The following is a 16,184-nucleotide window of genomic DNA, read 5'->3' as shown; positions in this document are numbered from 1 at the left end:
CCTTAGTGAGCCAATAGAATTCCCAACAGCAGCCTTCGATATACACGGAACACTAAACATGTTATTATCAGCACTGAACAGATTAAGAAAATATATAGAACACAAGTTGCACTGGCTAAACTAGGACAGAAGCTGTAGAATTCTGCTATCATGTATGTGCAGCAACATCTCTCCTTCATGCGAAAGAAATGCCAAAAAGTTTGTTAGGCAGAGAAATAATTGTTTGTTCTCTAATATGGGGAAAGAAATACTTGATGCGAAAAGGAAACCCCCAAAGTAAATTGAGCATGGTATATCGTAGATAAACTATTTTTCATGTCTATGTATTACACATTCATAGACAATAAATAAACAGATTACAGTGATTCACTTGATAGGGCATTCATTCCAGCATGAATGAATCAATTAAGGCTTAGTGTTCCTAGCTGTATGTGTATGTAATCAAATACACAAATAAGAACATTAAATCATGATTTGTTCACTCATGCTGGATTAGTGCCCTGTTAAATCAGTTAATGCAAAATGATTACTTGTTTTTCATACCTATACTTATTTAGTAGTAGCAGATGGACAGAGACAGCCACACAATGGCATTCTAAAGAGCACATGAAAACCTCTTGGAAGCCAAGGTCAGAGCAAAGGTATTTATCATTTAGGATAGCTAAGCAGAGTGGTGACAGCATCAAAAACTTGAGTAAACTTTACAGGATGTGGGAATTGCTTTTACATTGCGTAAAAGTTTTCCATACTGCCTATTTAGTCCTTTTTAAACAAATACAAAACTAAATCCTTTACGATAATCAACCAACTTCTTGAGTGGTAGTAGGGAATCAGGTATAAAATACAGATACTTCCACATCATATGCAGTTTATCACCCTTTACACTGTTTAATCGCAATCTTACGTTTTTACAGACCTTTGTTTTGCCTTTAGCCGGTTGCCATGTACGTTTTAGAATTCCATGGCACATATCTACAACTATCTTCTATTGTCCTGAAAGAGGTAACACATACGCTTTTTCAAAGGTGAGTGCTCTTATCCCATGGGAGGAGAGACCAAGTTAATGGGTAATTCAGCTACTACATTTTCTTCCACTATCCGGTGATTGTTCTGAGACTTTGGGCTTGATTCTCAGTTGATGTAAATTAGCATGGCCCCATTTAAACCCACAGACATGCACTAATTTACATCACTAAAAGATCTAGCCTAAATCCTTTAGCACCAATTCAGTTCAGATTTTACTTACAGTTAACCTAGGTTTCTGTGTGTCACCTTTTAACTGCTATTTGAGCACCTTCAAAAGTATAAGGGAAGTAATCAGGGACTGGATTTTTACAATTCATTATTGCTTAATTTATTGTTGGTGATATTACTGTGGGAAGAATGGGCCAGAGAAAAGGATTTTTTATATTGTTCAAAAGCACGAGGATCTGTGGAAACCTTGTCTGCATTTCAGATTTTTGAACTAGTTGCTGAGAAAATTTCATCTCTTTTGTTCTTTGCGTTTAGGATTTTGTTGAGTCTCTTTCACATATGAAGCCTCATTTTAAAAAAAGTAAAATAAATTTAAAAACAATGATAAGTTTCAACTAAAACAGTAATGGCGAGTTTGCAGTTTTTCAAATTTCTAAACCATTCCACCAAGAACTCTTGTATTTTCCTTTCCACAGCTATCCTGTGGCTGTAACCTGCTTCCAAACAGCTGGAAGTGGGAAAGGAGATGATCAGAAGACTCTCTACCAAAAAATGGCCATATTCTGACCATGTCTACATGGTACTACTATGGCACAGCTATGTTGCTTTAGCAATGTAATGCACATACTTCCTACAGTGGTGGAAGGGATGTTTTCCTGTTGACGTTGGTAATTCCCTTTCCCAGGCAGGGGTATGGAAGTATTTTCTCCAGCAAGCTAGCTGTGTCCATATCCTGCTTATATCAGGGTTTAATCAGACCTGGTGGTCAGGCTCACATAGCTACAGTGCTCAGGTTTTGCTTTTCAACCCCGAGTGTTGTAGCTATGTCAATCTCAATTTAAAAGTATAGACCAGACCTGTGAAACAGTTTGAGAACCCTGTTATGGCCTGTTTACAAACAAAGCAAAGCCAAGCCAAAGTTACCTGCTGTTCTAAATCATGTGCAGGAGGAACACAAATGTATTTTGAGAGCTGTGTTAAAAGGCAACACAGAACATAAGTATTCTGGAGTGACAAACTAGGAGGTAGTAGTGTTTGGGAAAGGAGATTCAGGAAGGCTCTCTAGCTATCCAAGCTCTATTTTTAGTCCTGGGGCTCACCCTCCCATGTCTCACATTGTTTGAGTAATAAAGAAACCACTTGATGTTCAGATTCATTTCAGGGAAAGGGAGGGCAGAGGGTAGGTATGACCGACACTAGCAGACATGTTTAGAAATACTCAAAGTTACTGTTGGGTAGATCAGGGACCTTGAAAGGTCAGTATTATGAACACAGGTTCACCAAACAGCCTAGCTATCCAGGCCCTGATGCAACAAAACATGTGAGCTCCTGCTCAATTTTAAGAACCTGAGTTGTCCAATTTGTGAATTAGATGGTTAGAGTCGAGCATGGGCTTTGCTGGATTGAGCAGCTAGACATTTAAAAGCACCAAACCAGATTTCTTGTTGTATTTTAAATTTGAAGGCTGACAGATCAAAGACACGGGGGCCAGATCCTCTCTGCTGGAGTTAACTAGTAGAGCCCCACTGTAGTGAATGCTGGTTTTCACCAGCCCTACATTTTGGTAATAGTCAGAAAAGTTGCTTGTGGCCATAACTAGCTCCTCATTTAATACACTACAGCAAAATCCACTTGCTAAGTGGATCATTTTTGCGCCCATATTCCTGAGAGTCTAAAGAGGAGTATTGCTTGAGAACACAGCTATTATTTTACCTGTGGTAGCATAACAGGTTGTAAGTTATTATTCTCTTTATAATCAGTGACAAGTTCCAGGGAAAATGCAAAGCTGTCTGTTTCTGACATCTTACACTGCCTATATCTTGACATGTCATAGGCCTTTTTAGCACCAGAGACATCATTCTGGCTTAGTAATCCCTTCAGGGAATTCTTTCCCACAAATATAGAAAGGTGTCATCATGATAAGATGAATCTTTTCCTTTAAAGATTGTTTACAGTCCAGGAATAGACCATAATGTTAAGAACGGCTTCCCAAAGTTTAAGGGGCTGTCAGTCCATTTACCAGAAAACTATCATCACAAATGCTGCTTGTAGGTCATTTGCCCTTTCTTGTGCCTTCTAGGAGTCTGAAAGTTAAAGGGGGAAGGGGAAAAAAAAAAAAAGCAGTATCAACAGACAGCTGTCCTAGTGAGTAATGGATAGACGGAATGGCTAGCATTGCTGAGCTATTTAGTCATGGCCAAAGGAATGATGAGCTCAGGTTGCAAAACGAGTTACATATTCGGTGTGGTTAGACTGTAAGCCAAACACCCCCACCCTATCCTGACCCCGACACTAGGTCTGGCTAGTTAACATATGTGGCATGAGAATGCATCTACCTCTGAGCTGGCAGGGTTAGGGATGTACTTGGACTCCCAGGTTGGAAGATTATCTCACTCCGTCTAAGTTCTCCAAAAGATATATAAGCTAAGCTAGCTTGGTGAGCCTCAGCAGAGCTGACTTGGGCACCACAGGATTTCAGTCATAGAAGAATACAACTTACAACCAAAGCAACAAACATGATGATGCTGAAAGTAGAGGAGCTGGTAGGTATAAGCTACTTTTCACTCACAATTACTGTCATTTCAGGATTTTCACTGCAATTAATCAGTGAGAGCCATTATTGTTACGGGTATGTAAAGGACAACTATCATTGAGATATTCTGAGTATACAATATATCTATTCTAGCACATTATGCTGGAAGGAGCTTGTTTTAATTTTTCCTTGGGTTTTGGGTTCACCATGTAATGTAACAGCAGACAACAGGATTTTGTATTGGGAGATGAATCACCAGAAGTAATGGTGTAGCCTGGCATTTGTTGTATACTTTATTATTAAGCTCAGTTGCTGTATTTGTATGAAATTGAAAAACCCACATTTAAAAAGGAGCACACTCACTAAGGGGAGAAGGAAGTCTAGGTCAGTAATTCTCAACCAGTGGTGCATGCACCACTGGTGGTTGGCAGAGGTCTTGCAAGGGGTACATCAACTCATTTAGCTATTTGCCTAGTTTTACAACAGGCCACATAAAAAGCACTAGCAAAGTCAGTACAAACTAAAAATTCATACAATGGTTTATTTAAACTGAGTTATATACTGTACACTGAAATGTAAGTACCATATTTCTATTCCAATTATTTTATTATATGATAAAATAAGAAAATAAGCAACTTTTCAGAAATGTGTTGTAACACGTATTTTACATCTGATTTTCTAAGCAAGCAGTTTTTAAGTGAGGTGAAACCTGGCATTAGGCATGATGAATCAGTCTCATGCATGGGGTACAGCAGTCTGGAAAGACTGTGAACCGCTGGTCTAGTACATAAGCAAGATTGTTTCCTTTTTATTTGTCATAAAATGTAGCATTCCTAAAGTGTTTTTCATGGTTTAAGAAGATTTTTAAAAAAGATAATGACTAAAACAGAATCAGCTTGAATATTGACTGTGTAGTGTTAAACCTAACAAAAACTTCCATTTGTCATGTTTGCTCCATTTATTGGTCAACTCTGGAGAAATATTGGACTGTTGTTAGGAGACTCATTTTCCTCGCAGAGGAATATTTTAAGATGGAATGGCTGTACAGCATAGCTAGTAAATACTGGTCTTAAATTCTTTGTCCAGGTCCCTCCAATTTCTGCACTGCTAAATTATCTAAACAAAACTATATGACAGTGTGTGCTTGTAAAAACCATTCCAGCTCGTACAATTTTAGGGAAATAGCACAATGCATTCGTCTAAGACATGAATAAACTCACTCTTGCTTTCTGAAGGTAATTTAGGAATTATAGGAAAGCTTTCAAAGACTGTTTTCATCTGTGTTGTGGCATAAGAACAACACCTGTCATACAGGCTACCTACAGCTACATTACCCAGCAACACTGAAATCGATGGAAATTTTAGCATTGATTTCAGTGGCTGAGAAGTTAATATCACACCCATATTAACTGTATTGTATGTTTCTGAATTAAGACCCAGAGACCAAGAACAGATCTTTAGCTATGTCTGCATGTTGTAGAATGTAGACAAAGCTTGTAAATAATGAGGAATGAGTTTATGCTGACAGTTAGCTGATTGGACATCCTGAATGAGCCTTTCCACCTTACCTTCTATAACTTTGAGATTACCCAGGATAGAATTAATGGGAAAGCAGAAAGTAGTAGTGGCTTTGTATTCAGACACTTGCTTCAGTAGTCCCCATGATATCTTAGCAGCAACCAAGACCCAGGAGGCCAGAAAGGTGAGTCACAACTTTATAATCCATGGTGGCTGCTCCAGAGCCTGCTCCAACATCTACCAACAAGAATGGTAGTTTCTCTATTTACTTCTATAGATGCTGGATCAGGCTTTTAATGAAATTTCAGCAACCATTGTCAAAGTCAATCCTGCCACAGAGCATGAGTAAGCAGTGGGCCCTGTCTCTGTCTCTCTCTCTCTCTCTCTCTCTCTCACACACACACAGTCTGGGGACAGACAGCAATCTTGTACATCTTCTAGCTACTAAGAGTTACCAGAAGGTGGTTACTTACAGCACAGTGCTTCAGTCACAAATAAACACTGTGTTTCCTTTTACAGGTAACAGGGAAGAAGAGTGACAGTAAAGAGACTGGAGAGTTCCTCCCTGAGGACTTCAAAAATGGAGAGTACGAAACTGCTGTAAGACTAGAGAAACAAGAAGACCTAAGGACACTCCCTGACCACTGCCTGGCCCGAGCAAACCTGACCTATGAAAAGGAAAAAAAACTACAGGCAGAGGTAACTCTTTGGTTTGGTGTTAATTTTTTTTTTTCATCCTGTGGCTGCTGTACTAGTGTAGCCTTAAAATGCCACAGGCTTTTGCTCTGGTCTAACTAAAATAATTTTATTATGAGCTTATGCAGTAAAGCCTTTGCACCTCACTGTCCAGTAAGAAGGACAGAGGCCCCCACACCTAAAGTCCATTGCAGTCAAAGGAAAGGATTCCATGGAGTTCAATGGACTTCGCTGCAAAGCTACTTCTGAAGCTCTCTTCAGCTGAAAGTTCTAATGGAAGAACTAGGGATCACTATCATCCAAAGGCACCTGCTGCCAGCTGTACAGTATGCTAAGGAGCAGCTTATATGGGAGAAGCTCTCCCATCCATAAAGATAACCATTGTCACCATCCACTGGACAACTTATGCTCCAAACTGGTGCCCTCACACCATTCCCCAGCCAAGCAGTAAGAGCCAAGTCCTATCTAGTGGTCTCTTACTAAGGGGGTTTCTTACTAACCAGAAAGCCAGTGGGAGTCTTTCCACTGACTCTAAGGGGCTGTGGATGAGGCACTTATTACAGAGCACATCCAAAATAGGGGAAGGTGAAAGCGAAGCCACTTGATTAAAATTCCCTCTAAAACTAGACATGAAGTGCTTGCTCATCAAGTCATTGTACATTTTTAGTTATTGATGCCAGCTTCTACCCTGTTTGTTCCTCTCAAGTAGCACTGTAGCAGGGCATGCTCTGGCCCCCACCCTCACAGGCCACAGGAAATGCTCAGACTCTCCACTGAGTAGCAATGTTGTATAATTTATCCTCCCATTCCACAACACCTATGCAGTAACATTACACACAATAGAGCTCTACCTTTAGCCCTTTCCTGCAGAGCTGGAAAAGAACAGAGCAGTTTCCTGAGGTAACTAGGTCCAGCTGGCCCTGCTCACTTCTTCTGTAGCACTGCCTTCCTGTGACCTCTTTTATCTATGGGCAAAGGGGCAGAGCTGCTGCAGTCAGCCTCCCAACCGGATCAGCTAATTAGGCATCAGCCAGCTGCCTTGAGAAGCTAAGTGATCAGAGGACTGGCTCTCCTGCTAGTTTCCAGCAGCATGCTGCACAACATGGGTCAAGAACACGCTCTATAGTGCCCTGTGTGGATACAAAATTTGCATCTGTATACGCCTCTGCAAATATGAGCCATAGACCTATCTGCATTGTCATCCATGGATGCAGCTATATAAAGTGGATAGCTGTGCATTTGCAGGGTTCTAAGACCCTGGCTCTTGATCAGTTAGTTTTTTAGTCATAAGGGGCCAGAGACATACTTGTAAGGAGGTGTAACTCTACTGACTTCAGTGTAGTTCTGCCTTTTTACACCACCTCTGAATATGTATTTGCAGGCACCTCTTTTTAAGGACCGCAGTAACACTTTTAGATTACTGCAGAATAACAATATTGACTGAAACTACCCATCAGTGGAACCCTGTGTTCATTTAAAGGTGTATTTTACTTAAGTAAAAGCCATCAACCACACAAGAACGTAGGAAAAAACTGTGGGCCAGACCCCAAAATTTTCTGGAGACAAGGAGCTTATATTTGAAGTCAGCAGGAGTTACATGTGCTCACCCTCTCTAGTTGGCTGTAACGTTCAAGAGAAAATAATTATATATGCAGAACCGGGAATTTTATGCTATATAGAGGAAAATCAAAGGGCCAAGTTCTTCCTTCACAGCTTGTGCATCTCTATAGACTATGATGTGCTGTTTGAGTTCTTAGGAAAGAAGTTAGATGAGCAAAGGAAACAGGAAAAAATTACTTTGTACTTTTGTTATCCATAGCATCAGTACAGCCATCACAACCCACAAGTTTCATAGATCGTAAAAACAACAAGGACCATTGTGATCATCTGTGTGACCTATATTATACAGGTTGTAGTTTGTCACCCCATGGTTCCTGGCTGTATCACAACAAATCGTGGTTGAAAGTAGAACCCTACAAATCAACTAGATCTGGTAGATCTCTGCTTTATATCTGCAGATTGCAAACTGATCTGGCTCAAAATTTTGTATCTAGAGCCCTGGAAATCTGCAGATATCCACTTTATATTTGCAGATCATGTTCCCACATTGGATGTGAATACACATTTTGTATCTGCACCATTCTCTATTGAAAGGGCATAGCTTTTAGGAAGAGTCAATTTGACTTAAAGGCCACATGTGATGATGTATTAAATAAATCCCTTAGTTGCCTCTTCCAATGGTTAATTATCATACCCTGTCACGGTGCAATGGTTAAATATTGGCATCTTACTTGCAATTTGAATTAAGTCGATCAACTAAGTTTATTTGATTGAGTAGTGCTGTTGTAAAAGAAGAGGAGTTTTGATTCCCTCTGGACTCATTCTTGTAATTTTCTTGCTTCATTCAGCTCAAGAAGAAAAAGCTAGAGGAGAGACCGAAACTTGAAAACTTGCAAGATCTTGAAAAAATTATTCAGCTCAAGAAAAGAAAAAAATGCAGAAAAGTGAAAGTGCCTGTTTTAAAGGAACCTGAACCAGAAGTTATTGTAAGTTCTATAGTTAGAAAGTACATTTTTTATGAAAGACTTGATGGCATTTCTGGAACGGTGTATGGTTGTGACACACTTATATTTCGTACATTTGTCTTCATTAGACAGGACCAGTCAATGTACCTACATTTTTAAAAGCTGCACTGGAGAATAAGTTGCCAATAATAGAAAAATACCTGTCAGACAAAGGCGATCCAGATGCTTGTGATAAGGTACAACCTTTTATTCTTCTTACTTCAGAAACATAGCGGCAAAAGCAATCACAGGCTGCAGTTAGGCAAAATTCCAATTTCTATTACATTTTGTAGCCTTCCTTACCCTTCTGCAGCATAAAAGAAGAGGAAAAACTATAGGACGCTACAATTTATTAAGTTTTCCTGCATTAAGGGAATCCCAGGAACAAAGTATATCTTCACCTGGGAAAGGCTATATATTTACTGGAAACATGATGCACCCAGGAAACTCTGATTTCCTTTGGCAAAAGGCCCTTCAGTGCTGCAAGATTCCATGACAATGAGCTACAGCACAGAACCCCGTCTGCATAGTTATAAAACCAGGATCCTTTCAGTCTTGAAAAGGCAAAGCTTTGTTTGGATACCTAACTGCGCCACATTCCCAGAGAGGAAGGGACTGTCTGATACCTTACTCTACCCTGCTTAAAAGCACATTTACAACATACTATGATATGGACATGGATTCCCAAGAGGTTCAGAAGGCTTTCATTTGAAAGCCACATTGCAGACATTCGTCATGTCCTTTAAAATGTGCTGGGTAGGCAGCTCTTATCTACGAGGTTGCCATTAAAATTTGGCAGCTTTATGACCTCGAAAGCCTACACACTCCAAAGCGAATCAGCACGCAGTGTGTGTTTGCTGTGATCCCAGGGTAGAAAGAAAAGGAGTTCACAACTCTTTGTGTCACATACACACAGCATTTGTTTTATCTGTTTTAATTGACAGTACCATCGCACTGCACTGCACAGAGCATGTGCAGAAGGCCATCTGACACTGGTGGAAAAGTTGGTGGAAGCTGGAGCCCAACTTGAGTTCCGAGACATGGTATATACACAGCTGTTCACGTTTCTTTTTAAAACGGGAGGATTTGTACGAGAGCGATCAGAATTGCTGGGCCTGTCACAAGTGATTAAAGCACCTTGTAAGCGTGTACCCTGAACACAGGGCTATTGAGAAGGGAGTATAAGGGCATAGTGTCTGCCCCTCCTTTCTGCCTTAAAATGGCCACTGTCAGATGTGAATTAGAGAAACAGACTACCCAGCATATTGTCACTTGGCTTATTCATCACAGAGTCTGACCAAATCCTAAAGCAAAGTTGCAAAGAATAGTAACGTTTATTACCTGGAGTCAGGACACCACTCTGGGCCTGTCACCTCTAGATAGTGGTAACGTTACCACAGTCTTCTCCACAGTTCGTAGATGTACTGCAATGCAGACCCCCATGCCTGGGCTGGGATTTCACCCCGAGCAGAAGGGAGGAGGCTGCTTTTCTGGAATCCTGACCCAACGTGGAGCGGACTAGCACCAAACAGCATTTGCTGCTGCAGCACTTCTCCAGTCCTGATTATCTGCAGCATTGCTACATAGCAAGGCCCAGAGGAGCCTCGCTTGACAGTGACTGGAGGTGGCTGCTGTAGAAGGAATGAAGGAACAGGAAGGATTCCCAAGGGGCAGCAGGAAATCTCTGAAACAGCTACTAAGTGGGACTCCACTGCCCAGGGCAGAGCTTGGAAAAGATAATAGTTCTTTATTTTTTCTTATGTTTTGGGGTCCAAAAAGTATCAAAAGATTTAAGAAATATTGCTGGTGTCAGGCTGATGCACTCAGGTCATTGGCAGGTGGGAATGAACCTCTAATCTTAGGGGCTAAATCCCTGTGTTCTACCCCATGAGCTAAAGCCAGCTAGCTTTAGGCAGTAGAGCAGAGACATTACTCTCACTTGTCAGTGGTCTCAGTGCCTCTGTGATTATACTAGGTATCAAACACTGAACCCTGTCCTTAGTTGCCCACAGCTAGGTTTCAAAACGCTTAGGCTATGTCTTCACTTGAGGGTTTTGTTGGCAAAAGGGCTGTTTTGCCGCTAAAAACTGTGGCGCGTCCAGCTTCCCAAGGCATTCTGTTGATGACCCACAGCACTTTTCTCGACAGCTGTACCCCACTCCCCACAAGGAATAACGCCTCTGCTTACAGAAAGACATAATGGCCCTGCTGGGGCAGGGGAGCCCTCTGTCGACAGACAGGGCTTCTGGGACACCCGGCAGCCCTATCTGCTGTGTTTCCAGTAGGCCATTTTGCCAACAGAACGGCTGTGCCGGCCAGCTGCTCTCTGTCAACAAAGCAGATTATGCTTGCGCTCCACGTGGCAGTTTGGGCACAATCTGTTGAGAGAAGTTTTGTCTGGAAGATATCTTCTGAACAAAATGTCTGTCAACAAATCCCTGTAATCTAGACATAGCCACAGCAAGCACCAATGCTCCCGTCACTTTTTTCCATCCATAGGCAGAATAAATTTTGTTATGTGCACCAAAGCAGGTGCACATGTGCACCATCAATAGAAATGAGTGCTGCCCACTGTGGGTGGCAGTGGGCATGCTGCTAAGCAGCTGGGCATCACTTGACTCTCTCCAGGGCAGCTGCCCAAGCACCCAGCTTACAGGAAACACTGACAGGCACCCAAAGAGAGAGAGCCTGATTTTTAAAAGCGCTGATCACTCACTGCTCTCATGGAGTTCACTAGGATTTGTGGACGTTGGATGCTTTGGAAAGAACAGATTATTTAAAATTAGGGTGGGAGGGGGCTTTCTATAGGCAGCCAGGCTGGAAAATTTTTGGACTTCATTTTAAATTATTATGTAGAAAAATAAAGCTGCACTTGGGCTAGAATGGTCCTAGTCAAGGTTTAATTTAATCATCACGTAACCCATAATCGGGCACAAACACCATCTGCTACTGCAGTGTTGCCAGATCCCACTGCCTTTAAGTACAATATGCAATGATTGTGAAAGATGACAACTCAATAGAACTATAGACATTAGAGCCAAATAAGGAAAGTTGCTAAAAGCCACAGCTCTAAGGTTTCTGACTTAGGTAATTTGATTTAGGTCACACTGGAGTAAAACCAATATTTATTAATTTTACGTATTTTATCCATTTAGTTTCATTTTTTGAAATGGAGTTCAATTATTTTCTGGTTGTAGCTTGACTCTACTGCTCTTCACTGGGCCTGTCGTGGAGGAAACCTGGAAGTTCTGAAATTCCTGCTAAACAAAGGAATAAACAGAAATGCCAGAGATAAGGTAGGTTCTCATATAGCCTTTAACCTGGATGGGAAAAATTGAGCCCCAATCCATTATTTTGTCAGCTATTCGCCATGTACTGGCTCTAAATCAGATCTGATTGTTGTTGATGATTTTCCTGCTCCTGCTGATTATATTCTCCCTCCCATTTACTAGTTGCTCAGTACGCCTTTACACGTAGCTGTGAGGACGGGTCAGTATGAATGTGCTGAGCACCTCATTGCCTGTGAAGCAGACCTCAATGCCAAAGACAGAGTAAGTAAATTACATATTTAACTTAACATAAAGGCTCCCTCTCAATTAGCTGACAGCTGCTTTATAATTCCATTCATTGTAAAATGATTGTGTACTTTTGTGTTCAGCCTTGAATGATGTGCAAGTACTGCAGAACCTAAGCCACCAATCAACCTTGTTTCATTTTTTTAGGAAGGAGATACACCGATGCATGATGCAGTGAGACTGAATCGTTACAAAATGATTAGACTCCTGATTATGTATGGAGCAAATCTGCACATAAAGAATTGTGTAAGTTAGACATGTACAAAGTCTCCCCATGAGAACAGTTTCATAGGTCTGCTGGCCAGACGGGATCATTATAATATCTAGTCTGACCTCTTTAATAAGATTAAAATAAAATGTACCAAAATTGTTTAATTTAAAAACTTTCAGTGCATTTTGACCAGTCAAAATTTCCAGATCCGATTTCACATTATAGGTCACAAATCTACCCAGATGCCCTATTTTAAAAAAATCCAGATTACATTTTTGGAGCTATTCTGTTACAACGTAGTTTACTTCCAGTGTTTGTAATAGTTTAAACATCACTGAAACTATTTTGACCCTTCAACGCCTAAAGAGAGGTCTGTCCTGCTAAGCTGGTCAGGCCACAGTTAATAGCTGATTTTGGCTGCAGCCAAATTAATAACTTGACCAGATAAGCACAATTTTAAGACTAATTTAGGAAGCCCCAAAACTGAAGTTTTGCATTTGGTAATTCTGCTAGTAGCAGCAGTTATGGAGTAGCAGGGAGATATCTGTAACAACCTGTTGAAATACAGCAAATTAGTTCATCCTTCCCACCAAATCAGGGGGAAAAAATTCCAAAGCCATGGCCATCTGTAGAGTGAATTCTATTGCTGTCAATTGCTGACTTTTTGCAGGTAACAGTTTGGGAAAAAAAAAATCCATCTGCCTTGCTGCATAAGGACAGCACTTTGCTAAGGCTGCCAAGTGCACTCTATTTAGCCCCCTGTAACATAGTCTGATGACCATATTCATCAGCATATGTATACGGAACGATGAATGGACAGTAAGCGCTGAAAGCCAAAATTCTACTCTATTAGGCCCTGTCTGCACAAGTTGCACCTGTTAACTTAAGATATGCTTTTTAGAAAGCTGTTTAAACTGTTGCAATCTCCTATGTAGATCTGTACTTCAGTTTCAGTGATTAGTTAACTAGATTCCTATTTAAACAAAACAAAAAAGCTTTAACTGAAGACATTTTAGCAGATGAAATTTAACTGTTTTAAATTTTAATTTAATTTAATTTACTGTTTTGTTACTGATCAGGACATTTACTAAGAGGTCCTGCTCCTACAACCACTGAAGTTTAATGGATATTTGTTAGCCACTAACTTCAAAAAGAGAAGGTATACATATACACGGGGGCAGTGGATACCATGGTGATGAGTTTGTATCAGAATGTTGGTGTCATCAGATGTAGAAAGACCACCTGTTAGACATACGTGCCTGGCCCACAGAATTAGAAGAGAACAGAGACTTTAATTTATTGAAGTTTACCAACTCAGATTATACCTGGTTCCCTTCACTTTTTTTTGAATAGGAAAAGAAAACTCCTATGGATCTTGTTCTTCAGTGGCAGAATGGCACCAAAGAGATATTCAACAGCCTTAAAGAGAACTCCCACAAGAACTCCCATGTTAACAAATTCTGAAGAGAGAAAATTCTGGAGAAAAGTAGTCTTATCTTCAGCCATTTAAAAGCACCAATGAACCTCAAGAAAAATTGCACTGAACATACTATTTTTACTGAAGGACTGCTTGTCCTACTGGATTATTTATAGCTGCCTTTGTTGGAATACTCTAGAACAAAGATTCAGAGATATTTAAAGGCAGTTTGTTAAAATTCCATTGATTTTAGAATTGCTTTATTTATTTTATTTTGTTAGTAGTTCAAATGATCATTCTTGATCGAAGTCAACAAGTCATGTTACCGTTGCTTTTATACGGAGAGCTACAGTTACTATTGTGACATGGCTCACAGGGGTAGCCATTTTTGTCTGTATGCACAAAAACTACAAGAAGTCCTGTGACACCTTAAAGGTTAACAGATGTGTTTGGACATAATCTTTCATAGGCAAAACCTACTTCATCCCATGCATTCAAATGGAAACACAGCAGTAGGGATATACAACCTGAATCAGTCAGCAACATTAACACCCTTCTTTTGTCCATATATTAATCCACAGTCCCAGTGTCCTCCTGTCAAATCAGTTGAAAGGCCTAATTAGCTAATGTCACTGTTGTCCTGTCTTTAACTTTCATTAAAGTAAGCTCCTAAAAATGAGTGGCAATCTATGGAAGACAGTTGAAAGTTTTGGAAGGTTTACTAAGATGTCAAGTGCAATTAAAGGAACAGTTCAGTAACTGAACTTGGATAAAGAAGTTCAGCAATGGATAAAGCTCAAGTCAAACATCAAGTAATTGGTTGCTGGGTCAAATGATGTTCTGAAGGTTAGAGGATGAGTGGGAAGGAACATGCACCTGTGATAAGCTGGTATATACCGACTTACAGAAAGACAGATGTATATTTGTAAATGTGTACTGCTTTTTATGTACATTTTGTATTGATCTTATTTAAAACTTAATAAACCGTGTGGCTCTTTTTCATCTGAGTGTATTCTGCCAGATGGAGAAGTTGTGTAGAGGGAGCACCATGAGGCTGCCAGACACTCTGCTTCTTCCCCTTTATTAGCTAACGGATTCAGAGTGGTTTTATTGAGAAAGCTACTCAGCTACCTGGTGCTACCAGCTCGGCAGTGTACTGTCTTTTCATTATTAAATGCCTTTTTAGCTTTGTTTCTGTGCTTCAAAAACAGGTTACACAGATAGTGGTCAATACTGTACCAGAAGTAAAAATTCTGTTTGGATTCAGATTGGAATAGCCCTCAACTAAGCAGTAGTTAAAAACAGCCAGCCAGGGTGGACCACTTGAACAGCACCAGCCAAGAAAGCGAGGGAGCTGCACTTCCAATTACCCATCCTGGCAGAGAAAGAGCAGCTCTTCCTCTGCCAGGACTGTCCATAGGCACACACAGTTGCATAGGGCACTGTGAGCAGTTTGCACCTGGGCCCAGGTGGCCTAGTGGCTAGGCCCCATGGCCAGGGCCTGTTGGGGGGGCTGCAGCCCCCACCCAAGCATCTATAGGTTGAGTTTGGGGCATGGCCCCAAGAATCTAGTTCCCCCTTTTGGCAGGAGAGGGGTTCCCTGGGGAGGGGCTCCCCCCTCCCCTCAGTACCTGGGGGAGAGTCCTGGGCTGTGCCCTCTGGTGGCTAACCAGGTGGCAGCTGTAGCCTAGGGCCTCCTGCCTCAGAGCCAACTCCTGCCTCTTTGGTGGTCAGCCTTGAACTGGGCTGGCTTCCCTCCCTTTATACCCTTCCAGGCCTGACACTGGCCGCAGGTGACCCAGGATGGGGCTGATTGGGTTAACAGGCCTTGTTTAACCCCTGCCCTGCCTGGCCTCCCTCTATCCCTCCTACAGGCACCACTAAATTTGGAGTACACTGGTGCCCCATGCTGCCTATGCCTAGGGACCAGACATTAAGCAGACATGAGCAGCACCAGCTCTTGTGGCCCCATCCTTTTGCCATCCCTCAGTGTAGGCTCAGCGCTAGGGCTCCTGCTACCTCCAGGCCCACCCCTTGCTGCCTCCACTCCCCAACACAGGCTCAGAACAAGTGGCCCCCAGCCAGCCTCTCCTGTGGGCTCAGCGCTGGGGCTCTGGCAACTCCTGTCTCTACCTGCAGCCAAGTTCTCTGATGAGCTGCACCCAGCCCGTTCACCAGGCAGTGAGCAAGGGTAAGTGCAAGTCAGAGGACTTGAGAGGAGCAGGGGGTGGCCAACTAGCCAGAGAAGTGGTGGTTTTACCTTTAACATGCTGCTTCTCCCCAGCCAGCAGTATGGCCTCCCTCTGCACCCTTGGGGCCCGTACCTCCCACCTGCTACCCTGAGGCTGCATGTGAGACACCCTTCCTGCACTTGACTAGGGTTGCCAATTCTCCTGGACAAGACCACCTGAACGCCATTGCAACAAATGGCATCTGGTGCGGGAGTGTTAGCAACCTCCAGCTTCCCCTGCAGCCC

At 41.8% G+C, this 16,184-nt stretch overlaps 1 protein-coding gene across 1 annotated transcript; it reads left to right on the top strand.

The window, feature by feature from the left end:
* The first annotated feature begins 3,565 nt into the window (after positions 1-3,565).
* On the top strand, positions 3,566-14,710 carry ANKRD1 (ankyrin repeat domain 1). Its single transcript, XM_075000363.1, has 9 exons — positions 3,566-3,737; positions 5,765-5,944; positions 8,350-8,487; positions 8,595-8,702; positions 9,450-9,548; positions 11,703-11,801; positions 11,958-12,056; positions 12,228-12,326; positions 13,645-14,710. Exons 1-9 carry the CDS (start codon positions 3,711-3,713, stop codon positions 13,753-13,755), a joined length of 960 nt encoding a protein of 319 aa, XP_074856464.1. The 5' UTR covers positions 3,566-3,710; the 3' UTR covers positions 13,756-14,710.
* Positions 14,711-16,184: the final 1,474 nt, after the last annotated feature.

Source organism: Carettochelys insculpta, chromosome 7 (genome assembly GCF_033958435.1).
Source record: "Carettochelys insculpta isolate YL-2023 chromosome 7, ASM3395843v1, whole genome shotgun sequence".
Lineage (NCBI taxonomy): Eukaryota > Metazoa > Chordata > Testudines > Carettochelyidae > Carettochelys > Carettochelys insculpta.
This window is presented reverse-complemented; position numbering and strand designations above follow the sequence as displayed.